Consider the following 26882-nt stretch of genomic DNA (forward strand, 5'->3'; position numbering starts at 1 on the left):
CCTACAAGTGAGTGTTTCCAAGATGAACCTATTTTATATACTAAGAACAAACCCCTCATGCCTTAAAATGTAATAAAACCCCCAAATAGCTGACAAAAATTAGTTTCAATCACCAAAAAAGCCATTGTCTAGAAACAATCTGTACTAACATTTTGGATTCTATTTATTGTTTAAGTCAAGCCTGTCTTCTCATGATGCTAGCGTGATAAAATTTCTCTAAAAGATCTCTAAGTAGCTTCTTGCAGTTAGCCAAACTCCACATCACACTAGATTCAGACGAATTAAAGAGGCATGTAGGACTCAGTAAAAGGAGGGGAGCTTTATTTAGTGTAACACAGGGCTGTTGGCGTTTATATACATGATTATTTTGCAAGGCTGCGTACATACGGAACTGATCGCAGTGGCACTAAAAACACAGGTTTGAAACAAGAATCAGCTTTTTTTTTCCCATTTTTTTTTCATTTGCTATTCTCCCTTTTTTGGTACAAAAATGGTACAAACAACGATACAAAATATTTGTGCTGTCGACAGTTTACAAAAAAGTCATTTCCAACTCCATAACTGTGCAACGACTGTGTTCTTTTTTTTTTAGTTAGTTATTTCATATATATATATTTATATATATACTTTGTCTCCTTCGGTATTGTGAGTATAATACACTCCAGAACACTGTCTGGACCAAAAAAAGAAACAAAAAAAGAAAAAAAAAGAAAGAAAAGAACAACCACGTTCATGCGGGTCGCTTCGATTCTTCGGTATATTCGATACGTAATCGTCTTGTCCGTTAGAAAAAGACACATGCAGAAAAAAATTTCCAATGTTGCCTAATTTGTTCAGCTTCAAGCAGTTAATACACATATATACACGCAGACAAGGAGGAGAGTCTCTCCCGTCTGAAGATCTTCCACTGTTTTTAGTTTAAAACACGTCTAAAAAAGCACATGGAACCCTCTGAAACCTGATTGAACAAAATCCGGGAGAGAACGAGTGGATGCAGAAAAACCAGGACACGATTTCAGTTCTCCATAAAACATTAACAAACAGAGTAACGAGACCTGAAATCGGCGTTTCACTTCCTGTGGCGTCCAAAAGTCTGAGTGCACTAACAAGTTTATTTAAGCTGATTTATAACGTGTATTCTTTGCACACACGTGCAAAATAAAAGAGAAGGACAGAAAGAGAAGGCTTAAAATCGAACCTCAGCCTCAGCCTCATATGTTTTTTTTCTTAGGGATACACAGCGTATTAGAAACATCATCCGTCTTCCTGCGCTGTATACAACGCTCTCTTTCTTCCTATCAGAAACGTTGTGTTTATTTATTTCCTGCTACGCTCACATCCCCACATTTGCTGTAATTAAATCCCTCTTGATGCTCGGTTTGTTTGCTTTGAAGCACTTTCGTGTGTTATTGGCTTTTCTGTGATGGGGTACAGACCTGCGCTGCTGTTATTAGTGTGTGTGTGTGTTTATATAGGAAAAGTGCCATGTATTTTTAATGCACCTTCCTCATATTAAAAAGCAATAAACTTCACAGTCACACACAAAGCAAACACTCGCTTTCGTTTGCATGGAGGACGTCCTGCTTGAGATAAACAAAGAGAGGTTGTACTCGAAGGATAAAGCTGAGTATGCTCAATTCTGTTTCTGTAGCTTTACTGCATGTGCCAATTTCAGCGCAGCGCTGACATAACACGACAGCACTAACCTGACCTTTAACCCTAGCCTTAACCACTGACCTTATCCCTAGCCTTAATCCCAACCCTTTAATCCCAGCCTTAACTGCTTGACCCTAACGCCAACCGTTTAACCCTATCTTTAACTCCAACCGTTTAACCCTAGAACCAATGCCAACCCTTTATCCCTAGACCTAACCCCAAACCTCTAATCTTAGCTCAAACCCCAACCCTTTAACCCTAGCCTTAACCACTGACTTTAACCCTAGCCCAAACCCCAACCCTTTGACCCTAGCTATAAATGCAACCTTTTCTTTGTAGGCCTTTCCCCAAACCTCTAATCTTAGCCCCACCCCTTTAACCCTATGCTTTACCCTTAACCTTTAACAATAGCCCTAACCCCAATCCTTTAACCCTAGCCCTAAGCCCAACCCTTTAAACCCTAGCTCCAACCCCAAAACTTATCCTTAACCCTCACTCTAAATCACAGCAGACCAAACTTGTTTTTCATATACTTTAATCAGTTCGCCAGTTCATATAGTTTAATCAGTTAATCATTTTCAACTAGCCAGTGCGCCTGAAATTTGACTGGAATAAAAGTCTGCGTCCACACCAGACCTTTCCAGAACAGCCTGAAGCCCCTGATTTAAATAATGAAACAAATATCTGGATTCTGATCATTAGTTAACTTTTATTCGCAAAGATCTTACGAACCTCTGTGCTAACCCGACGCTAACCCAAACTTTAGTCCTGTAGCCAACTCCATCCTAAATCACCTTGGATCAAAGTCCATTAAAATGTGCATAATAGAGTGGACTCTAGTATCTGCCAGAGCATTAACATTTAAATTTGCTGTACATGGGCCAATATGCTTTAAGTGACGCTAATTCGGTTTGTAATTCGTGTGGGTAGATCCGTAACGCTTAACGACAGGAAGTAGCGGTTAAGAGACCAAGGCTGTCTCATTTAGCAAAGATAACCTCAAATATCCACTCTGTAGTGTTATGACAGTTCAGAAGAGCAGTCTGTGCACACAAGATTTTACAGATTTCAGTTTTATACGAGGATCACACACACGGCTGAAGACAGCATCTGTCTCCGTGCTAAATTACACATTCTCGGATAATAACCTCAGCTGAGAAAATGTATGTTGTTGTTGGTTAGAGATGAAATAAACAGTAGTGCACTTGGACTTTTGGTTTCGTGTATATATATATATATATATATGAGATGTATTTTACTAATAAAACAACTTTTTCGATTTGAATTTATAGTGACTATAAGAACGATTTTCTGGTATGTTCTGAAAAACAAAAACATTTTTATTCGTTAGATTTGTACAAAAAACAAAACAAAACAAAACATGAAAGTGTGCAAGTGAGTGCAGTGATGGTGTATTCAGCATCGAGATGATGGCCATAGGCTTTAAATTCCTCATTGACACCACACTCACATGGCTTTTGACTCGGCGTTTTGAAAAGATCAACAAAGCTCGAACTATTAACTAAAAAGTGGGGGAATAAAAGACATAGCTCTTTACATAACGGTTCATTAAAATGAGCGCTTAAAAAAAGAGAAAGGCTTATATACAAAGCAGAGGATCTGTAGCGTAGCTGTGGAATGTTTCTGTGAATAAAAGGATTAATGAAATGAACATTAAATCTGACGAGGTCTCTTAAACCTGCATTACACACACACACACACACACACACACACACACACACACACACTGAATCACAGACCTCCGGAAAAAAAAGAAAAAGGACTTTGTACTTTCTCAAAAACATTTTTTTTTTTTTTTTTTTTTTTTTTAAACAAGCTCACAGATTAGCATTAGCGCTTGACTCGAACATAATGAATCCACCAACTTTTAAAATACACAGTGTCTGCTGTTAGCTCTTTGCTTACTGTAGTCTGTTTTTCGAAAGATTTTAGTGCGGGGAATTCGCTAGAAGGGGCGGAGCTACCAGAGATCGCTGCAGGTTTTTTTTTTTTTTTGAAAATGGCTTACGCTACAGTGTAAAATTGGTTTCTTCCCACGAAGGCTGTTCTGGTGTTGTCTTGTTGATATGAGATACCACACGATGATCTGTCTAAAACTTTAGCATTCGAGATACTGAGATATGAGATACCGTCAACGGTACTAGACAGCCGAGTACACATAGTATAGTGTAAGAATATAGTGCATAGTGAGTGCATAAGTTGCCGTTATAGAAGCCTTCCTGCCTCATGCCTTCCCTCCTCCATCTCCACCAGGCCCTGACCACACCCCCTGACCATGGACACTGTCTATTCCTCATGAGCCTCATTATTGTCCTGGTAGGCTGCGTTCACACTTGGCAGTGCTGCTGCTGCTTGCGTGTTTTTTTTGGGTTAGAGTGAAAGTTCAAGACTACAGAAGATCCAAGCCCTTCTTTACCATGTGTTTAATCAGGTCACAAGACGGAGTTCAAGCGAGAAAAAACAACATGGAGGACTTGCTGAGTCTTATTACTGAGTAAATAATATTCCAATATTTCTGTTTAACCAACCAACCAAGTAATTATTTTCTGCCCCCAAAGATACAGCTGAGACAAACCACTTCCTCAGTTTTTATTTCATGTGCATGGCTGAGAATAATAAATCTAATACAGAGACAGCAAGCTAGGATAGCTAGTTAGCTGACCTTAGTTAGGCTTGGTAACGACCTTGCTATGGTGAGCTGCTTTAAATAAACAAAATATTCCAAGTGTGAATGCAGCCTCAGTCTATTTCCACCATGAGTTTCTTGTACCACTTCCTTGCTTTGCTTACATCCTGTTTCCACTTTGATCACATGATTAATAAATCTCCTGTATCCTTTTAATTTTCGTGCTACACTTTTTCCTGTTACTGTATACTTTTTTTGGACTTCCTAATCCTTCCACTTACCTACTTCCACGAATTCGTACTTTTCTTTTCGAAACCCGATTGGATTATGCATAACGACTGTCCAAGATAATTGGATTCTACGTTATAATGTAACCCAGAATTTTTTTTTCCAAGGTTCTTTCAAGGATGCTGCTTTGTATGAAAGCTACAAATTTACTCTGAACCAAAGACCTCAATGGAAAAAAATCATTTCAGGGCCATTCAGTTTGATCCACAACTGGTGGCATGCATTGATACTTGGAAGCCACCAGTTATGACTAATCATTAAAACTCTCTTCTCATAGTGTAAGCAAATAAACCCAGATATCCTTTAATAGAAAACGAGATTCGCCAGTTTCATTTTCTCGAGCTTCTTACCATTTAATCTTACATTTAATTTGAATAAGCGTATAATAATTATAATAAGGTTATGAGGAACGTTCTGGACTGGATTCTTCCTTTTGTGGCCCTGATAGAAGCTTCAGCATAATTTGAACACGGGGGTAGTGTGAAACATCAAACATCAAACTACATTTCTTATCTACAGAATATTTTATTGTAAATACTTCCTCATATGATGATTCTTCATGAACGAGTGAACGTTTTCTTCAAACGATTTGGTTCTAAATGCGTCAAATATCTTCGAATAAACTACTCAAGAGTGCAGAGATACAGACACAGAGTGAATCTATGGATAACACTTGCATATGCTACTTAAATAAAAAAATAAACCCCTCATTCTTTTTTTTTCGCCTCATAAATTGAGAACTGGGAACTTTTGGCTCGATTACAGTGAGCGATATTTTAATCTTCTGGTGACGTCCATGCAATTTTGCCTCATTAATTTCTTAATACATGCTTTGGAAGATGAGTAATAAATTTATGATGCTTAAATGAGACTTTTTAATCCCTGTTTATCGTCCACATGATGAACAATGTTTTTTTTCTGAAAATATTTCCGCCCACACGGAAATTTTTAATGATCCAAAATACTGTTTGGGGTGAACAGGAGGCTAAAAAAATACCTGTGGACAAACAAGACCTCGGTGAAGAGCAATCATGGAAATGAAGCTCTAACTCTAGCACTTCAAGGCATTACATGTTCATATCACAATAACAACAATAACGGTTTACAACTTAACGCCATAGCATGTTTAACGTTTTGCTCTGCTCGCTAGGCAGAGATCACACTCCTGTGCACTTTCTCAAACTTTCCCTGCCTTCTCTGAGATTTGCTGGCAGACACAGATTCTGCGTTTTTAACCTGTCCAAAAAGAAAGAAACTTCAGAAGAACCTTAAAGGAACCTTAGAAGTTGTCCATGTGCTGCTTTCTGAATCTGAGCACAAATGCTGCTCAAAAATCTTCTCTAACCCAGACAGCCTTCTCCAGGATAGTGACACACCTTTTTTTTAAAAATAACACTGTATATCATATAAGCAATTTTCAGTACTACCGAATTTGGACGTGATCATCGTTAAACCTCGTGGTTTGACAGCGATCGTGTTTCTGTTGAGCTCTCTTTAACGGTCTCCTCGATAACACGTGAAACTGTGCAGTCGGATTTATTTTGTGGAAAAAAAGGAAATATCTGCTGTACTGTGTACTGGTTACTGACGCGAACCTGAAACACGTTGGTTTAACGTACGCGAGCTTCCTGTCATGGAGCTACAAGCCAAAAGCCTCAACGTTCTTGCAGGAGAATTATGAGGAGCTTGAATATGGCCGGTCAGCTGTAGAAGTGTGTGTTGATGTCAGGTGTAGGTCTGGACAGAAGACCAATCCTGAGAAAAATCCAAGAACTACGCACCACTAAAGGCACTTCTTAAACAACGATAACGACAACGACGACAACGACGACAGTGCTCCTCTTCTCGAAAGAATTCAAGTTCAGAGAAAGAAAAAGAATGGCTTGTTCAGACCATTTTAAGAGTAGAATGCCTACCTTGTCTTTTTTTTTTTTTTTTAAACTCATTTCTCTTTTTTATGCGCTGTCTCAATACTAGCAGGAAGTTTTCGCCTGCAGGTAGCTGCATCAACCAAAATGCAGGATTCTTTAAAGAAATAATGAGCACAAAGCGTGAATACAGCTCGACTACTAAAAAAAAAAAAAATAATAAAATTGAAAAAAAAAATGATAAAAACATAATTAAAGGAAAAAGCAGGTCCACTATATCACTGTCTCTCTCGGTACAAGTCTCTCTAGAGCTGGCCAAGTGATTGGTAGGTGGGTGTGTTTTTCAGAGAGAGAGCAAAAGAGAGAGAGAGAGAGGCCCGTGATTGGTTGTCGCCGCAGGTCTGGTGACATGGGAGGAGCCAGTGAAGGACGGCCCCTTTTTCGTTCTAGTCGTCTCCACCACCGTACATGTCGGCGAGTTTTTTGAAACGCGGTCCCCAGTCATTGAGGTAGTCGTAGTCTTGCTCTCCGCTGCTGGAGGTGTTGAGCGAGCTGACCGACCCGGCTGTGGACCCGCTTCCTTCGTAATCGAACACTAGCAGCGAATCGTACGGTGGGGCTGTCGGGTCATTATCCGCTGCTCTCAGACCCTGAAATCGACGACAAAAGGAATTCAAACATCAGCATTTTCCCCTTTAATTACAACATTAGCATTTCTACTCCATCATTAGTCTGATTTAATAATTAAATTGATCAATTAAACCAGTTTTGTTTTGAGACACGGAAACAGTTTTTGGCCGATACAATGGCTGCGAAATCAAATCCAGCTGCATAAATGCATTCGGCCGAATCTTTCTCTCAGGCACAGAGATAAAAAAGTGAGGCTCTGGAAGTGTAAAAAAAATGTAATTTGTGATCGCTGTAGTGAATGTGATTATTAGCAATGATGTATAAACCTTCCCAGATGGAGGTTGGTAAATGATGGTATGCGCTCGGGTAGAAGTCATAAATCAGTCTGAAATCAGTTTTGTTTTTTTTTCCCTGAAGTCCCAGGGAGGTACTATATCACCCACGATATTAAAGCAAAATGTCTCTATAACCATGGAAATCAAGCTTAGTTCTGGAAGTCTCCACGGCAAAGGACCATGCCTGATGCTACAATGCAACTCACTAAGCCCATAGCGTTTTAGAACCTACTGGTGAATTAGCCACAAGTATAATGAAGAGTAACGGTCAATTTAGGAGCAGGAATTGTATGTCCTGATTAATACCACCAAAGGGCAGGTACTAAGACAGTTGCCCCTAAGGGCCAGATAAAGACAAAATGACACTTTAATCTTAGTATGATAATACCTTATTTTATTGTTAAAAGTTATCATAAAAGTTGTTGGTTTGAAGATTTAAACCTCTTATTTCTGAAAGGTTTATGGAGGTGAAAATGGGAGAGAAACTTCCAGAATCAATGCTGTTAAAAAAAAAAGTAAGTGTCATAATTCAGCTCCATCATATATCTTTTTTATTTTCAACTCGCTTGTTCTGAGTTGGTCAAACATCTGAAGATGAAAAAATCGATCAATATTTTATGCGTTGCTTTCAAGGTTCCTCTGAGCACTCTATCACAATATCTGTATGATTATTAAACTAATTAGACAACAATTCAGCTCCTGATTTGTGTTACCTCATTGATGAAATCTCCAATGTCCCCAGGATGGGGCACCATGGGTCGTAGCGGGTACTGAGACTCGGGCACCACAGGCCTCTCGTCCACCCGTCGGACACCTGGGGGTTTACCCATGATGTGCTCCAGGGAGTCGGGCTGCTGCAGCTGACTCAAGTCATAGTCCTGCAGATTAGCACACAGATATGCTAAAGACAAACCCATACAACACCAGCAGGATTATGACACATCCATAATATAGACATGCATCAAAGCTAATAGAGTCGCATTAGCCAACAACTGCAATAAAGACACGAGGAGTGTGTGGAACATCTGCAGCTAATATCCATCTGGACTAGCTCCTTCCCTCAGGCCAGGTGGAGTGGTTTCTATATACTTTATGTAAATCAAGTAAGGATTTTAGCACTTAATGATCTCAAAATAAACTAGCAATGTTGATCGTTAAATGCTTAGCTACCCAATCTGGTCCAGGTTAATGTTATAAATAAAAAAGCCAGTGTAAATTGCTGCTCATGGGCTAACAAACGCTATTAAATTAAATGTATATGTCTAGAATCAGAGCTCCAGTCACCTGGTCCTCCTCTCCTCCTCCTTCCTCATCATATTTGAGGATGTTGTCTCTGACGTCATCCTCAGGGTCAATCAGCAGCTGTTTGGTCTGCCTTTCCTTCTCTTTCCTCTTCATCCATACCACAAAGAGCAAAACCATGCCTGTAGTCATCAGAAATCACAGAAATCACACATTTAAGTTCCTAATTAAAAAAGTCAGATTGATCGCTCCCAGAACTCCATGAGACGGCACGAGAAAGAAACCTTGAGACAAACCAGACTCAATAGTCAACCCATCATCTTATAGGTCACACCTTTTATGAATGATCACACAGCAGTTTTATGAGCAGAAGTTCTTAGAAGGATTTGCTAGGATGTAATGCGAATCTTTTTTTGTTTTTGATGGGATGTTTGCTGGATTGATAGAACAGCTGTATTGCTTGTATTTTTTTTTAATGTATTTTACATTCAAAAGTTTGGGATCACTTGGAAATATCCTTGTTTTCCAGTTGAGCACTGGGGCCTCCCACTCCTTTTTCTGTTCTGGTTATAACCAGTTTGCACTGTTCTATAAAGGGAATAATTCACAGCATGGTAAGATAAGTTCTTACCACAAAAAGAAAGAAAGTTCTTTCATTCTGGCCATTTTGAGTCTGTAAACAAACCCACAACTTGTGATGCTCCAGATACTAAACTAACCTAAAGAAGACCACCTTTATTGCTCCGTTAATCAGTACAGCAGTTTTCAGTGGTGCTAGCATAGTTGCTAAAGGGTTTTCTAATAATCACTTAGCCTGATAGAATGATAAACTTGGATTAGCAAACATAACATGAGACTGAATTAAAGGAATGATGGTTCCTGATAATCAAAAAATGATCATCTGATTAATTGGATGTTTCATTTGGGAAAATCAAGTAAATTTCCAAGTGATCCCAAACTTTTGAACAGTAGTATACATAACAGCTACAGGATCTTGAACATATTACAAAATATCCTATGCACCTCCACACTTCAGCACTGTATACCAATTCACACTCAGAGATCTCTTCCCCTTGGACGTGAACGTGGTGTTCCAGCCAGTGCTAGGTAAATGTTTTATAGATATGTCCAAATGAGCAGCTCTCCGATGTGTGAGGAAGAGGAAGTCTTTCACCAACTTCACCTCTTCACCAACTACCAAAATTTTCACTATTGCATGCCTCAGGTCAAAGAAAATCGAGCCTTGTGTTTGTTTGGAGTAGCAAAGTTTTAACCCTAGGGTGAAAAAAAACAAGCTGGAGGTGCGAGAGAGCTTCAGATACAGTTAGTTATTCCGTGAACTGGAGTGCAGAAGAAATACAAGTTCAGTGGTTGAGCAGATGCGTTATTAAAAACAATGAGGGATACAGAAATAAGGGTTGCTCCAGGGTGTATTTCATGATAGGGTGTGCTGAGCTACTGTTTAGCCTCTGGCATTTTGGTTATAGAGAGGGATTTTTTTTTTTGAAGAAAGAGAATGTTTGGTCAAGTTCAAATATTTACATTCACAGCATTTGGCAGACATTTTTTATTCAGGGTGAACTACACAAGTGCTTTGAAGTCAATATCAATAAATACTTGTTCACAGGTAAGACAGCATCCACCTTCAAAATCTCCCTACACCATCAGACCACATTTACCTCCTACATACCCCAGCACCATCAGACCACATCCTCCTACCATATACTCCAGCACCATCAGACCACATCCTCCTACCACAAACCACAGCACCATCAGACCACATCCTCCTACCACAAACCACAGCACCATCAGACCACATCCTCCTACCATATACCCCAACACCTTCAGACCACATCCTCCTACCATATACCCCAACACCTTCAGACCACATCCTCCTACCATATACCCCAACACCTTCAGACCACATCCTCCTACCATATACTCCAGCACCATCAGACCACATCCTCCTACCACAAACCACAGCACCATCAGACCACATCCTCCTACCATATACCCCAACACCTTCAGACCACATCCTCCTACCATATACTCCAACACCTTCAGACCACATCCTCCTACCATATACTCCAGCACCATCAGACCACATCCTCCTACCATATACTCCAACACCTTCAGACCACATCCTCCTACCATATACTCCAGCACCATCAGACCACATCCTCCTACCACAAACCACAGCACCATCAGACCACATCCTCCTACCATATACCCCAACACCATCAGACCACATTTACCTCCAACATACCCCAGCACCATCAGACCACATCCTCCTACCATATACTCCAGCACCATCAGACCACATCCTCCTACCATATACCCCAACACCATCAGACCACATTTACCTCCTACATACCCCAGCACCATCAGACCACATCCTTCTACCATATACCCCAACACCTTCAGACCACATCCTCCTACCACAAACCACAGCACCATCAGACCACATGTTTCTACCACCTACTCCAACACCATCAGACCACATCCACCTACCCCATCCCCCAACACCATCAGACCACATCCACCTACCACATCCCCTAACACCATCAGACCACATCCACCGACCATATCCCCTAACACCATCAGACCACATCCACCTACCACATCCCCTAACACCATCAGACCACATGCTTCTACCATATACCCCAACACCATCAGACCACATCCTTCTACCATATACCCCAACACCATCAGACCACATGCTTCTACCACAAACCACAGCACAATCAGACCACATCCACCTACCACATCCCCTAACACCATCAGACCACATCCTTCTACCATATACCCCAACACCATCAGACCACATCCTTCTACCATATACCCCAACACCATCAGACCACATCCTCCTACCACATACCCCAACACCATCAGACCACATCCTCCTACCACAAACCACAGCACCATCAGACAACATCCTCCTACCATATACCCCAGCACCCTCAGACCACATCTTTCTACCACCTACCCCAACACCATCAGACCACATCCACCTACCACATCCCCTAACACCATCAGACCACATCCACCTACCACATCCCCTAACACCATCAGACCACATCCACCTACCACATCCCCTAACACCATCAGACCACATCTACCTACCACATCCCCTAACACCATCAGACCACATCTACCTACCACATCCCCTAACATCATCAGACCACATCCACCTACCACATCCCCTAACATCATCAGACCACATCCACCTACCACATCCCCTAACACCATCAGACCACATCCACCTACCATATCCCCTAACACCATCAGACCACATCCACCTACCACGTCCCCTAACACCATCAGACCACATCCACCTACCACATCCCCTAACACCATCAGACCACATCCACCTACCACATCCCCTAACACCATCAGACCACATTTACCCACCACCTGCCCTAACATCATCAGACCACATCCACCTACCACATCCCCTAACACCATCAGACCACATTTACCCACCACCTACCCCAACACCATCAGACCACATCCACCAACCACATCCCCTAACACCATCAGACCACATCCACCTAACACATACTCCAACACCATCAGACCACATCCACCTACCCCATCCCCCAAAACTATCAGACCACATTTACCTTTATTTCTATCTCTCTATTCTAAAATGAACCATTCATTTTTAGTAGCAAGCTTTGCATTTGGTTAGACTGGATGGAGTCAGAATGTCCAACAAAGAAGAATCATTAAAAGTTTCCTCTTATTGACCTTTATGATACTCCAACCTTGATACTGTAGGTTGCCCCACAACCCAGATCATTCAAGATAGATGTGATTCTTGTACAGTGTGAGTCAGTGTCATGAATCATATAACAAAGAGGAGCCCATCAATGATCCTGCTGTAAATCTGGAGTCGAGAAGAGTTTGGTGATTTCTCTACACATCAGCTCGGTATAGTATCTGACCTTGGAAATCATGTGCATTGGATTCTGAATATACATAACCATAAATCGACAAGACTTTCTAAAAAAATATATAAAGGTAATGTTAAAATGATGTAGAAGTGACAGTGAACTGGCTGCAACAATCTCCATAAAATAAAAATATTATATAGAATTAGTAATAGTATAGAGTACAGAAATAGTAGAATTGATGAAGATCCCAGGATCAGTTCTTCAAGATACAATAAGTCCAGTTACCTTGAATTATTAGTACTACACAACCCAAAAGCAGCTACATTCCAAAAACCTTAGTAGAGTTACTCACTAAGAAGGATGATGATGCAGATAAGGATGGCGATAATGGCACCAGTGCCCAGGCCAGCTGCTGCTACGGCACCCAGCGCAGTACAGTCGCCATGTTCATCACACGGACACACCTTCACCTTAATGACTGAGCGGTTGGAGAGCGGAGGGTTTCCCGAGTCTGACACAGAAATGGGAACCTCATACACACCCGACTCTAGGAAATGGATCCTTAGACTCAGACGGGCATAGTTTCCTGTGGATGAGATGAAATTTGGTTAGAAATTACTTCAGGGGTTTGGTTTATTATACGGTCAGTTCAAATAACAAACAAAGCTTAGAGCTAGAGTTTGGGTTATGGAGCAAACATGAGGGCTCAATGAATTTGTCACTGGGGCACTGGGGCTTTAGGGGTTGAAGCTGTCATTTTAGGGATGTAGATTGCAGTTGAGGTTAGTAGTTAGTAGTTAATGGATTGGAGTTAGGGTAGTCTGGTTAAAGATCTTACAATTTAGTTTTATTTGTAGTGCTTTGGTTAGGGGCTGAGGTTATGGGATGGACATAAGGAATCAGTGAGTTGGAGATTAAGGTTCAGAGCTTGGATTGGTTTAAGTTTAAGGGTTTTGGTTTCGAGGATTGTCATGGATGGTTAGTTGTTTAGGGACTTAGGGCTTTAAAGCTTGGTGCTATTGTTTAGGGCTTGGGTTTGAGGATTGTGGGTTAGATTAGTGGTTACATTTAAGGAATTGATGTATTGGGCATGTACTGAGGTTTGGGTTAAAATGCTTTAACCACATATGTTCAATGGGGGATAATTTAAAGAGTTTATGCTTTGGTGTTGGGTTTTAGGATTTGGATTTGGGGTTAAGCTAAAGTTATCGATAGATAGATAGATAGATAGATAGATAGATAGATAGATAGATAGATAGATAGATAGATAGATAGATAGATAGATACTTTATTCATCACAATTTTTACAACTTCCAGCAGTATCCACAAGCAGAGGTAATAATAATAATAATAATAATAATAATAATAATAATAATAAATACTAGAATTTAAGGGTACAAAATATAACAAAAAATATAACAAATAAAATATAATAAAATAAAATATAACAAAAAAACTAAATACTAGAAATTTAAAGGTATAACAGACAATAAGGTAATAAAGGTTTGGTTTAAGGGTCTGGGGTTTAGGACTTTTATCCAAATAAATGAAAACAACCAAATGAAGTTATGAGCTACTTTCCTGGCACTACATTTACCAGATTCTTTTCTTTTTTTGCATTTCTCACCACTGATTCGAGAGACGGTCCAGTTACGGCGGATGATGGAGGGATGAAGAGGCAGCTCGAAGATGAATGGTCCGACGTTGGGATCAGTGTCTGCATCCACAGCCGTAATGTTGATAGAGTTCATGTGGGATCTTTCGCAGATCTGAGCATCGTGAGGAACCAGTGATGGAGCGTTATCGTTCACGTCTATGAGAAATATCTGCAGCGTTCCTGTGCTACTGGCAGAAGGAGAACCTGAGAAATGAAAAAAAGAGAAAGAGCGAGTAAGAAAGAGCAGAATTATGAGAGTATGAAAATTAATGATGAGGGAGCTACAAATTATTGTGGAAAAAAAACCCTTAATGCCAGTGAAATAAGCTCATGTTCCTTTCATTAGATTACTTACATGTTGAGAACAGGGTTAGACAGAATAGTTAATCAGAAGACTACTGAACTGACTGAGTACACCGAGTACACACACAGTAAATTAATTACTAGAGCTCAGAAATTGAAAAATGAGCATAAAGAAGCTGGAAACTTTGCGATGTGTTCATTAACCTCTTGTATTATTTAATACACATGTCTGAAACAGATAAAACACTGCTAGGGCTTTTCTTTTAGATACTAAAATAAAGATTTATGATATAACTCATCATAAATGAAATCTATAGCTTTACTTAAGCTCAAACCTAACCTAAAATAATTAAATATAAACCCATCCCATATCCTGCAAATTTGTTTTTTTATTATCTTCACTTTGTGCATCTGAGCCTTGCCCATTATCGCTATCCTTGATGCTGATGTAATAGGAAGGAGAAGGTGCATCTTTTCTTTTATAGTCACCAAGAAACCTCGAAACAAAAAAACAGACAAACAAACAAACGAGGCATTAAAGATGTTGGAATGGCACATTTGTTTTCCAGCTCCAACATATGAAGACTCCCGTAAGCATATTGATAGCTTCACATTTCCACATTTTTTGCCTCTTTTGCGCAGTGCTGGAACGTACGATCGGTTCCCTGGACGGTCAATTTACACTGGAGCTTGGATACTGAGTTTGATCCATCATTTCCTGATTGCTGCAAGTCTTTAAAAAATTGAAGTATTTTGGCCAGGATTTTTCTCAGGGGTAGCGAGCAAGTGAAAAACACTGACACTGCCAATCTGGGTAGAAATAAAATCTCTGGCTAGTACCTGTGAAGAATGGAATTTCCCCAGCAAAGCTAATGCCTTCCTAATAGGGCAGTAAACAAATTTGTTGAATGGCAGTTGAGTAAAGTTTGCACTTATTAAGTGTACTCAGGAGCCAGTTTTTACATGAGTTGCTGGAATAATGAAATCCTTTACAGGAGCTACTTGGACATTTATGTTTTATTTGGACTGGCAGTGTAGCTCACTCTCTCTCTCTCGCTTAGAAATAAAGTTTTTCTTTAAAGATGCACATGTTAAATATTTAATTACGATAAACAAGGAAAGTAAAAGTAAAGGAAAAATAAGTGTAATGTCCAGTCAGGGCTTGAACCCAGAGCTCCGTGGTCACTGCGTGCGCCCAGACCCATACACTGGATTCAAATAAAGCACCTAAAACAAGCTTAACCAAACACAAGACATGGGGCAAACTAAACATGGTTACAGGAACATGACATGAGCATGGTCACCAGGACATTACTGAGCCTGGACTTTAAAACAAACGAAGAAAAAACAATGACCAACGAAGACAGGTACAAAGGGTTCCTATATATAGGGCAGAACATTAGGGCTAATGGGGAACAGGTGACATGGTGGGAAATGAGAACAATGGGAAGGGTGTGGCACAAAGTACATGGGAAAAACACACAACAAAGCAGGCTCCAGAGATTCACCTGCCAGCACTCCCTCCAGTGGTCTGGCAATGAACTGTCCAAGTGGTTCCTGACAGTAAGGTTTGGCATCTGTACTTCTCAGAGTATTCCCATGACAAACTGAAATTTCCCCCCCAAAACAGCTGCTGTACTTTGATGAAATGATCATCATTCCTTCTTGAAAACAGGAAGTAAAATCAAAAACTACAAAACTCCATAATAGAGGAAGTGCTGCTCAGTATTCGAGAGTGTATGAACCCCCAGGGTGGTTAGGATCCCCTGGGAAAACTAACACCATCGATACAGGGCTGTCCATACAGTGCAGGTCATTTCCAAAAACTCAGCAAAAGTTGGAATCTGAGGTACAAACACTTAGGAGCAGGATGGGAAGCTGAGAAGACAGAAGGATGAGAGAAAAAAAAAAGAGAAATATAGAGACAGCGGGAGAGAAGAGTCTGTGTGTGGGTGTAGCAGTTGTTTCTGTGTCAGAGTGTCCACTGAGGCTGCTATTATCGGCTGCCAGTGTGGAATTAACCAAACCCTTTCAGTCATCTGTCTCCATTAGTGGACACACACACACACACACACCCACACACACACACACAAAGCTGATATTGCTAAAATCCAGCCTTCTGAGGTAGTACACAGACCATCTCCAAATTTGGACAGACAAAATTGAAGAGACAAAACTGGAGCGTGGGCAAAGATGGAAGTGGAAACACACTTAAACACACACCCTTATAGTCTCCGGGTGCTTTCACACAGGCAGCTTTCACACCTATGTTCTTTGTCTCTAGCTGAGACCTTCTGAATGAACCCTAGTGTGACTCGATTGCACTGATTTGCCCCAACTGCAGGAAGTGAAGCAAACACCCTGTTATACATGGCACAAGGACAGATCCAGACTGCTGCAACAACAACGCCAAAAAAATAATAATACAGCGTAGCTCTGAATAAAGAAAATACACCAGAGACACTTCAAATAGTTGCTATTTACACAATTATTTATTTAACACCCTCTGTGTTCTTTACGCTCGGGTGTTTGTTGTCATTTTTGCAGGCGCCCATGCGTATAAACACCCCAGCGGAAAGGCTTTGCTTACATTAGCAATCTTCTTGGCAAATTTCTGACCAATGAAAAAAATTCTCTAGATACGTTTTCAGCGTCTGTCCTTCTCACATGACCCAGGAAAACAGAATGATAGATTTAAATTTGATTCAGACTTGGCAAATGGGGGAGAGAGAGAGAGAGAGAGAGAAAGAAAGAAAGAAAGAAAGAAAGAAAGAAAGAAAGAAAGAAAGAAAGAAAGAAAGAAAGAAAGAAAGAAAGAAAGAAAGAAAGAAAGAAAGAAAGAAAGAAAGAAAGATGTGGATAGAGTAGGATTGACAAAGAGGATAGATAGATAGATAGATAGATAGATAGATAGATAGATAGATAGATAGATAGATAGATAGATAGCATATGATGTGGGAAGAAAGAAAGAAAGAAAGAAAGAAAGAAAGAAAGAAAGATATGGATAGAGTATGATGTAAGAAAGAAAGAAAGAAAGAAAGAAAGAAAGAAAGAAAGAAAGAAAGAAGCTAGTGTCCTTTTCATACCTCCAGGTTTCTAATTGTTATTTATTGTGTGAATTTCACAGTATTTTCAGCACAATGTGAGAGCTGGGACTGTATTTGTTCAGAAAGCGCTAGAACAATACACACAGTAATACACACTTATCCATCTTCTCTCTCTCTCTCTCTCTCTAACACACTCCTGAGTGCTGACTTTTACACCCCTGACTTCTACACTTCTGCTGCCTCGGCATCATGAGCGAGTTTCAGGAGTTTCTTCCTGCAGCGTTTGAGAGAGGAGGAATGGTTCATGTCTGTCCCCACCGCAGTGTGTGAGCTTCAGGCTGAATTTTACATTTCTGATGGAGATGGAGAAGCAGGGATGAAACGAATGGATCTGTTACACACTAACATCTCTCTCTCTCTCTCTCTCTCTCTCTCTCCATATATTACAGTTCTACCCATACATTTTTGTAGCAATTATAATCATTTTACTATAAAATTACATTTTATAATTATATTATTCCAGGTGGAAATTATGCTTCATTCATAATTCATACTATTGCAGCCAATCTGCATATAGGTCCCGCCCCAACACCGCTGTAACCAGACAGTTCCCACCCCCAATGTGACTATAGCCAATCTGACTGTAGTTCCTGTCCCAAACTGACTGTAGTTCCTGCCCCAATCTGACTGTAGTTCCTGCCCTAGTGGCACTATAACCAATCTGACTGTAATACCTGCCCCAATCTGACTGTAATTCCTGTCCCAAACTGACTGTAGTTCCTGCCCCAAACTGACTGTAATACCTGCCCCAATCTGACTGTAATACCTGCCCCAATCTGACTGTAATTCCTGTCCCAAACTGACTGTAATACCTGCCCCAATCTGACTGTAATACCTGCCCCAATCTGACTGTAGTTCCTGTCCCAAACTGACTGTAGTTCCTGCCCCAATCTGAATGTAGTTCCTGCCCTAGTGGCACTATAACCAATCTGACTGTAATTCCTGCCCCAATCTGACTGTAATTCCTGCCCCAATCTGACTGTAATTCCTGCCCCAATCTGACTATAATTCCTGCCCCAATCTGACTGTAATTCCTGCCCCAATCTGACTATAATTCCTGCCCCAATCTGACTATAATTCCTGCCCCAATCTGACTGTAATTCCTGCCCCAATCTGACTATAATTCCTGCCCTAATCTGACTTTAGTTCCTGCCCCAGTGGCACTGTAGCCAATCTGACTGTAGTTCCTGCCCTAGTGGCACTGTACCCAATGTGACTGTAGTTCCTGCCCCAATCTGACTGTAGTTCCTGCCCCAATCTGAATGTAGTTCCTGCCCTAGTGGCACTATAACCAATCTGACTGTAATTCCTGCCCCAATCTGACTGTAATTCCTGCCCCAATCTGACTGTAATTCCTGCCCCAATCTGACTATAATTCCTGCCCCAATCTGACTGTAATTCCTGCCCCAATCTGACTATAATTCCTGCCCCAATCTGACTATAATTCCTGCCCCAATCTGACTGTAATTCCTGCCCCAATCTGACTATAATTCCTGCCCTAATCTGACTTTAGTTCCTGCCCCAGTGGCACTGTAGCCAATCTGACTGTAGTTCCTGCCCTAGTGGCACTGTACCCAATGTGACTGTAGTTCCTGCCCCAATCTGACTGTAGTTCCTGCCCCAATCTGACTGTAGTTCCTGCCCTAGTGGCACTGTACCCAATCTGACTGTAGTTCCTGTCCCAGTGGCACTGTAGCCAATCTGACTAGTTCTTGCCCCACCCTGACTGTAGTTCTTGCCCCAATCTGACTGTAGTTCCTGCCTTTGTGGCACTATACTCAATCTGACTGTGGTTCCTGCCCCAATGCCTCTCTAATTGAATCTGACTGTAGTTTCTGCCCCAATGCCACTGTAATTACTCTGGCTGCCCCAATTACTCTGACTGCCTCAATGCCATTGTAATTATTCTGACTTTAGTTCCTGCCCCAGTGCCACTGAAATGACTCTGACTGCCCCAATTACTGCCCCAATGCCACTGTAATTTAATTTGATTGTAGTTCCTGCCACAATGCCACTGTAATTACTCTGGCTGCCTCAATTCCTGCCCCAATTACTCTGACTGCCCCAATGCCACTGTAATTACTCTGACTGTAGTTCCTGTCCCAATGCCACTGTAATTACTCTGACTGCCCCAATTCCTGCCCCAATTACTCTGACTGCCCCAATGCCACTGTAATTACTCTGACTGTAGTTCCTGTCCCAATGCCACTGTAATTACTCTGACTGCCCCAATTCCTGCCCCAATTACTCTGACTGCCCCAATGCCACTGTAATTACTCTGACTGTAGTTCCTGTCCCAATGCCACTGTAATTACTCTGACTGTAGTTCCTGCCCCAATGCCTCTGTAACCAATTTGATTGCATGTCCAGCCCCAAATGTCACTATGACCTGTAACTCATACCACAGGTTCTGCCCGCACTGGTACCACAGCTAGATTCATTAGAGAGTTTTATTGTTTTTGGATTTCAATCCACATCACTTTTCTCTTATTCTTCCGCTGTGGTTTGATGATCTATCATTACTTGAAAATTCGTAAACAGTCATATTTGTTACTAATATGTAGTGTTTTTTTTTTTATGTATACGTCTATTTCTGCCATTTATTCAAGTCTGATACACCGACAGTAACTTTAGCAAAACCATGTTCATCTAAAAATATTAAATATGTCCTGCTGAATATCAGAATATTTAGCTACTTAAGATCAGTGACAAAGGCTTTAATGCTTCAGTAAAAGCAGAGGAGCAGAAATAAAAAGATGGAGAATAGTTAGAGGCTAAAAAAAAGGAGGGATAGGAGGTAAAACATCTACTGGTTGCAGAAATGCTTTCTTCTCCTCCTCTGAAAAAATAAAGAAGAAGAAGAAGAAGAAGAAGAAGAGCGGGGGAACGTAATGCACATCACGGGAGCTAGCCATGTCAGTCATGGATGAAAAGCAGCTCTGAGTTCAAGTAAACACTGAGCTGGACGAGCCCGATAACACACAGGGGAGATGAGCCTCTCTCTGTGTGTGTGTGTGTGTGTGTTAGCCGTGATTGGGGTTTTGCTTGGCTAAGCGTGGGTTTGTTTGGGAAAAGAAAAACAACCACGGACAGACTTATTATGCACAGAGAGAGAGAGAGTGAGAGAGAGAGAGAGAGAGAGAGAGAAAGAAAGAAAGAAAGAAAGAAAGAAAGAGAGAGAGAGAGAGAGAGAGACAGAGAGAATCACAACCCTGCTCCCATCCTGTGCAAATGGAAAGATAGAAAGAAAGAGTAAAAGGATGTAAAACTTAATTTTACATCTGAAGACTGAGCATTAAATTAAGGTGGATGGATGGACAGACAGATACACGGACAAAGGGAGGAAAAACAGAGAGGAAGACAGACAAGCTGAAATGAGGACAGAAAGATGGACAAAGAGAAAGCAATGAAAAGATAGACAGAGAGAATAAGAGAGAAAGGGACAGACAAACCCAAGAGTGTGAAGGAATTCACATGAAAAGTCAGAAAAATGGACAGAAAGATAGATGGACAGGCAACAAGAATGATGGATAGAAGATGGGACACAGACAGACCCAGATGTGAAGACAGATAGACATGGGCGGACAGACAGACCTAGTGACAGACAGTCATTTTAAACTTTGGGATGGACAGACTGACAGATGGACTGACAAACATAGGAATAGAAAGACAGACAGACATGAGTGTGGGGAGGCATACTAATGGAAACCAGGAAAAATGGACAAACAGGCAAAGCCATGGACAGACAGACATCTTAAACATAAGTATGGACAGACAGACAGATATAGATGTAAAGACAGAAAGACAAAAAGACAAAGCCATGGACAGGCAGACAGACAGACATACTGACAGATAGACAAAGAGATGGACAGACACAGAGGCAGACAGACAAACATGGTGCATACAGACAGACAGACATGGTACAGGCAGGCAGACAGACGGAGAGACACACAGGCAGACATGTTTGCCACATGTCTGTCTGTCTGTCTGTGTAAACAGACAGACTATGATTAAACAGATATACGGACAGCAGGAAGCTATAAAGGGTCAGCAGAATTATTTGCTAAAACACTCACCAGTGTCGCCAGCGAGGAACGTGGCCTCGTAGATGTTCTTCTTGACATAGACGGATTCTCTGTCCAGCACGCCCACCGTGGTGATCTGACCGTTTGTTGTGTTGATGGAGAGCCAGTTAGCGGGATCTGACAGCTTTAAATATCTGCACAATGAGAATACAATCAGGAATGAATAATAATACAGATATGAAAAGACTTGCATGTATTGTGGTAGGTGTTGGACTACTGAGCAGAAGGTTGTGAGTTCGGATCCCAGATCCACCAAGCTGCCACTGCCGGGCCCCTGAGCAAGGCCCTTAACCCTCAATTACTTACTTGTATAAAAATGAGCTTAATTGTAAGACGCTCTGGATAAGGATGTCTGCCAAATGCCAGAAATGTAAATTAGTCAATAACACAGTTTTTAAAGCTGCAATATGTAACCTTTTCAGTAAATTTGAAAGAAGCAGCATTACAGAGTTGTTCATAAAATCACATGACCCCACGAGTGACCGAGTGCTGCCTCATAATTAAAGCAGGATCAATCCTAAAAACTTTTACAATACTCTAATCAGTGCACGATTTTTTTTTTAGCTTTTTAATTAACGTCCCAAACCAGCACTTAAAGCCGATGCTATAAAACCCTAGATGTTGTGTTAGCATCAATAACAGCCCTTCAGTGCTTTGGCAATTTCCACCCGGTGAAATTTTTGCATATTAAACAGCGCAATGACGACCAGATTAATGGCCGCCCAACAACGGATCTTAATCTCCATCGCTCCTTTGAAGCGCCACTTGTGTTAATTAATTTGCAGCTGTGCACAAGATTTGTGGCGACCGCTATTTAAAAAACGACTATTTAAAAAACGGGACAGAGATAAGGAACGTGTTGGCTCATGGGTCATGTTTAGAAGGCACTGGGTGACAGAATCGGTGACAAGCTGTTAGCGAATGACATTATTTCAGCTGCAGTGTCACTTCTGGGACATGAAACTAGCCAAAGGTAAAAGTGTGTGTGTGTGTGTGTGTGTGTGTATATATATATATATATATATATATATGTGTGTGTGTGTGTGTGTGTGTGTGTGTGTGTGCGCGCAGAAAGGACAGCGGTGTGAACATTAGGAACCTTGGACAGCAGTGCTGAAAAGCTAATTAGCGTGCAGTTTGAGGAAAAAGTCACACCGGTGTTCGAAAGGACGCCGATTTTGGAGTTAATTGTCAGGACGAACAGTGTGTGGACAGGATCTACTTTGTCCTGCACTGAGCTGTGATGAAGATTTCAAAGATTTTGTTAAAAAAAAGGAGACATGTGAGGCTGAAACAAAAGCCTTGGGGTTGCTAGCTGACAGCTCATTATCTCTGGTGCTTTTATATATATATATTCATATATATATAAATGACTAAACGTAGACACATGAACAGTGGAGCTTGTGTACCCTCACTTAGACATTTCAAATGTTACTTTATAGAGCTCTACATTAGGTAATGCTAAACCTTCCCCATCTCTGGGGAAACATCATTTATTAACTTCAATCCTGGGTCTTTTACATTCCCATAAAGAATTTTTTAACCATGCATTATATTGTTTATATATCTGAGGAGGCATGGTAACCGGGACCGTTCCTGATAGGTAATTAAACTGTGGCACTACCACATCTTTATTATATGTGTACCCTCACTTAATATTTAAATAAATTAATTTAAATAGCAGATTGAGAAGAAGTGCACTGAGGAAGCCTTGGGTTTAGAGACACAACAATGAGAAGATCATTTACTAAACACACTTGTAGTTTAAATGCATGGGGCTTTAAATGAAGTCAAACTACACAAATCTTTTGAACGTCATCATATTGTATGATCTAGATTAAATGGTTTTGTCATCTATTTTAAAATATCTCGTGGCGTGGTACGTAAAGAATTTCAAAAGTAATGGCACTCATTTTACATGTATATGTTCTACATTTCCATTCCTGGCATTTGGCAGACGTCCTTATCCAGATCGACTTACATTTTTATCATATTTTTATACAACGGGGCAATTGAGGGCTAAGGGCCTTGCTAGTAAAAAAGCTCTAGTGAAGGATCCCAAGAATTCTATACACAACCTTAAGCTTAACCTTATCTTCCACAACTGAATCTGTGGATAATAAATTTGCTTTTGCATTCTGCTTGTCCTCTAGCCGCCATGTGACTCACCTGAGACTGGCTCTGTTATAAATATGTTTGCCTAGTGCACAAATGTTATTGGCCGGATGTCTGTCAGCTGTTGTGTGTAAAAACGTTTTTGACAAATGTTCCAAATCTCAGCACACCGTTACTGAAGGATGTCTGTCTGCAAAAATCCTGTTTCCAACAAACTTTATGTGCTATTCGGCAAGCTGACTGCTACACACACACACACACACATATATATATATAGTTTTAAGTTCCTTCTTCCAATAAAGAGCCTCATTTGGCCCTGAAAAATGCCTGAAGTTCCCAAAGTAATCATTTCCTGAACACCATTTTTCCTCCTGTGTCAGCTTCTTCGCTAACAAGCAGCTGGAGTTTGGCGGTGTGTTTGGCAACACGGATGCTACTTATGTCATTGTTTTGTCATTTTTCATACAATATAACACCTTTTTCTATGTTGACCAGATGACCGGAGACATACACAGGATGCACATTATTAAGCTAGCCCGGTGAGACTTAAATTGGGTGATATTATTATTTTATTTTTTTTAAATATTACATAAATAAAATGTTAGTCTACATTTATAGACATGAGCAGGTTAATTATTTAAAAATTATTATTATTTTTAGATATTTTTTCTTTTACACTGCTGTAATACAAATGTAAAAACTCATAGCAAATATTTATTTAGATTTATTTTTATATTTAATATATTTATTTCACTGCTTTTTATTTGTTGAAAATTATTTATTATTATTATTATTATTATTATTACTGTTTATTATTAGATTTTCAAATCTGCACATTATCTGAAATACAGCCAATTTAAAGAAGGCTTACATTAGCTTTAGAAAGCTGGCCATAATATTTTCTTTTGTTTCTTGATCAATTTTCCAGAGATATTTTTAAATAATTTCACCCTGTGGACTTGTTTTCGTAATTTCTTGGTCTGCATGATGCTGTTTGTTCATGGAGACTTTTTAATTGCTCACTCCAACTCGACTCCATTCAAATGAAAACTACACCATATGGGCAAAAGTTTGTGCGCCCCTGCAGTTGAACATCTCATTCCAGATTTATTCCTATCTATGCTCTTATAATAAGCTTCACTCTTCTCTTCAGTGAAGGCTTTCCACCAGATGTTGGATCGTGGCTGTGGGGATTAGTGTTCACTCAGCTGCAAGCGCATTAGGGAGATCAGACACTGATGTTGGGATTTCGAGAAGACTCCATTTCCAGTTCACCTAAAAAGGTGTTCAATGGGGAGTCAGGGCTCTGTGCAGGACAGACCATGTCTTTAAGGATGTGGTAGCTTAGTGGTTAAGGTGTTGGCTTACTGATCAGAGGGTTGTGAGTTTGAATCCCAGGTCCACCAAGAAGCCACTGCTGGGCCCCTGAGCAAGGCCCTTAACCCTCAATTGTATAAACTGAGATGTAAAGGAGCTTTGTGAACACGGGGCATTGTCATGCTGAAACAGTGTACAACATTTGTATGCTTCCAATTTTGAGGAAGAATCGCATATATCTGTGTAATAGTCAGGGGTGCACAAACTTTTGATCATGGTATGTTAGAAATAATTTCCAAATTTTCCTAAAAGGGTAAGATAAGGATATTTACAAACTCTCTCAATAACGGCCTTTTCAGTAGTCTGTTTAGAAAAATATTACAGAAGAATTAATTTCTCCACAAAATGTTCAGTTGTTGATTTTGTATTTGATAGATGTTAAAAAAAACCCAACACTTCTGATTAAAAAAAGAGGAATGATTTCAAAGTTCCGTTCAATAAAAGGTTTTTTCTGTCTTCAGAGTGAAATAAGCATCTTAATAAGCATCTAATGCAAAGGAGACGAGTTTTCTGTTTATCACTGTTTTGTCATTTTTTGCTTTGTACACCATATAAAAAAAAATACCCTGTTTCTCTTCTTTCTTTCTTTAAACTGAGGATGAAAAAAAAAAAAAAAACGTATGTTGGTGTCACGTTGGAACTGCAAGTTTCCGAGGAAGTTACGTTCCAGATGGCTGAGAAAAACTGGAGTAAGTAAACTATTAGTTTAAAGGATATGCAAATGAGGAAGTCAGAGAGAGAGAGAGAGAGAGAGAGAGAGAGAGAGAGAGAGAAACAGGCCAGCTGGTGATTTCAGCATCTTCCTAAATTATGATGTACACCCAATTTACTCTCATTAGTAGGCAAATTAACTGGTAAATTTGTTTAGACCACATCTCCCTCAGAGAGAGGAGGAAGAGCCAGAAGAGAAACGAGCATGAGCTGAGACGAGGGCAGGGAGTGGACAGTGCAGTGAAGTGTGCGAAGGGAAAAAGGGACACAGCCTTGTCTTTCAGTGTACACACTGAAATTTGTGCCATGTGCAAAATTAAATCTCTCTCTCTTCCTCTCTCTCTCTCTCTCTCTCTCTCACACACACACACACACACACTATGTTATTGACTCTGGCTTGCACCAGCTTCCCACTGATTGGCCTCTTATGAGCAAATATATGAGCAGTGTTTAACGTAAGGCGATGCCAGTGACTCGACATGCCTTCGGCCATGATGAGACAGAAACATTTACTCTCGAGCTAAATCTCCTCTAACTTGAGCTCATCTGCCCTGCTTGCAGCAGTCTCGAAAACATTCTAGTCCTAGTAAACATCTCTGATTAGATGTGGACTCTAATTATTGGATTCTTGAAATAAATTATGCACTGATTTTAATGCACTTTTAATGTCCCATATCCCTTTTATCGCCACGCACCACTGCACCCTGCACCACTGTTCTGAATGTCCTAGTGTTTGGAAACGCTTACTGAATGTTCTGCTGCATGAAGGTGTCTGGGTCTCGGGCGGTGAGCGTGGTGATGATGGTGCCGGCGGGAACGCCCTCTTCAAATCGCACCATTTTGGGGTTCTCTGGGAAAATGGGTGGCTCGTTGACGTCCCTGACAGAGACGGTGACCCCGGCTGTGTACTGCAGAGACGACTGGATCCCTTCAGCCAGTGGAGCCTGATTAGCGACTACTACCGT

The 26882-nt window shown here is 40.6% G+C and overlaps 1 protein-coding gene across 1 annotated transcript in view; it reads right to left on the reverse strand.

Annotated features, from left to right (window-relative positions):
- Window positions 1-304: 304 nt before the first annotated feature.
- Window positions 305-26882, reverse strand: part of LOC131365745 (cadherin-4-like) — a 180733-nt gene continuing 154155 nt past the window's right edge. The window contains exons 9-15 of the mRNA XM_058409545.1: window positions 26665-26882; window positions 21706-21848; window positions 14190-14423; window positions 12915-13148; window positions 8709-8848; window positions 8138-8302; window positions 305-7109 (exon numbers count right to left, since the gene is read on the reverse strand). The exon at window positions 26665-26882 is cut by the window's right edge and continues 36 nt beyond it. Of these exons, the coding sequence (XP_058265528.1) occupies window positions 6906-7109; window positions 8138-8302; window positions 8709-8848; window positions 12915-13148; window positions 14190-14423; window positions 21706-21848; window positions 26665-26882 (1338 nt within the window). The 3' untranslated portion in view covers window positions 305-6905. The remainder of the gene's footprint in view (window positions 7110-8137; window positions 8303-8708; window positions 8849-12914; window positions 13149-14189; window positions 14424-21705; window positions 21849-26664) is intronic.

This window comes from Hemibagrus wyckioides, linkage group LG15 (genome assembly GCF_019097595.1).
Source record: "Hemibagrus wyckioides isolate EC202008001 linkage group LG15, SWU_Hwy_1.0, whole genome shotgun sequence".
NCBI lineage: Eukaryota > Metazoa > Chordata > Actinopteri > Siluriformes > Bagridae > Hemibagrus > Hemibagrus wyckioides.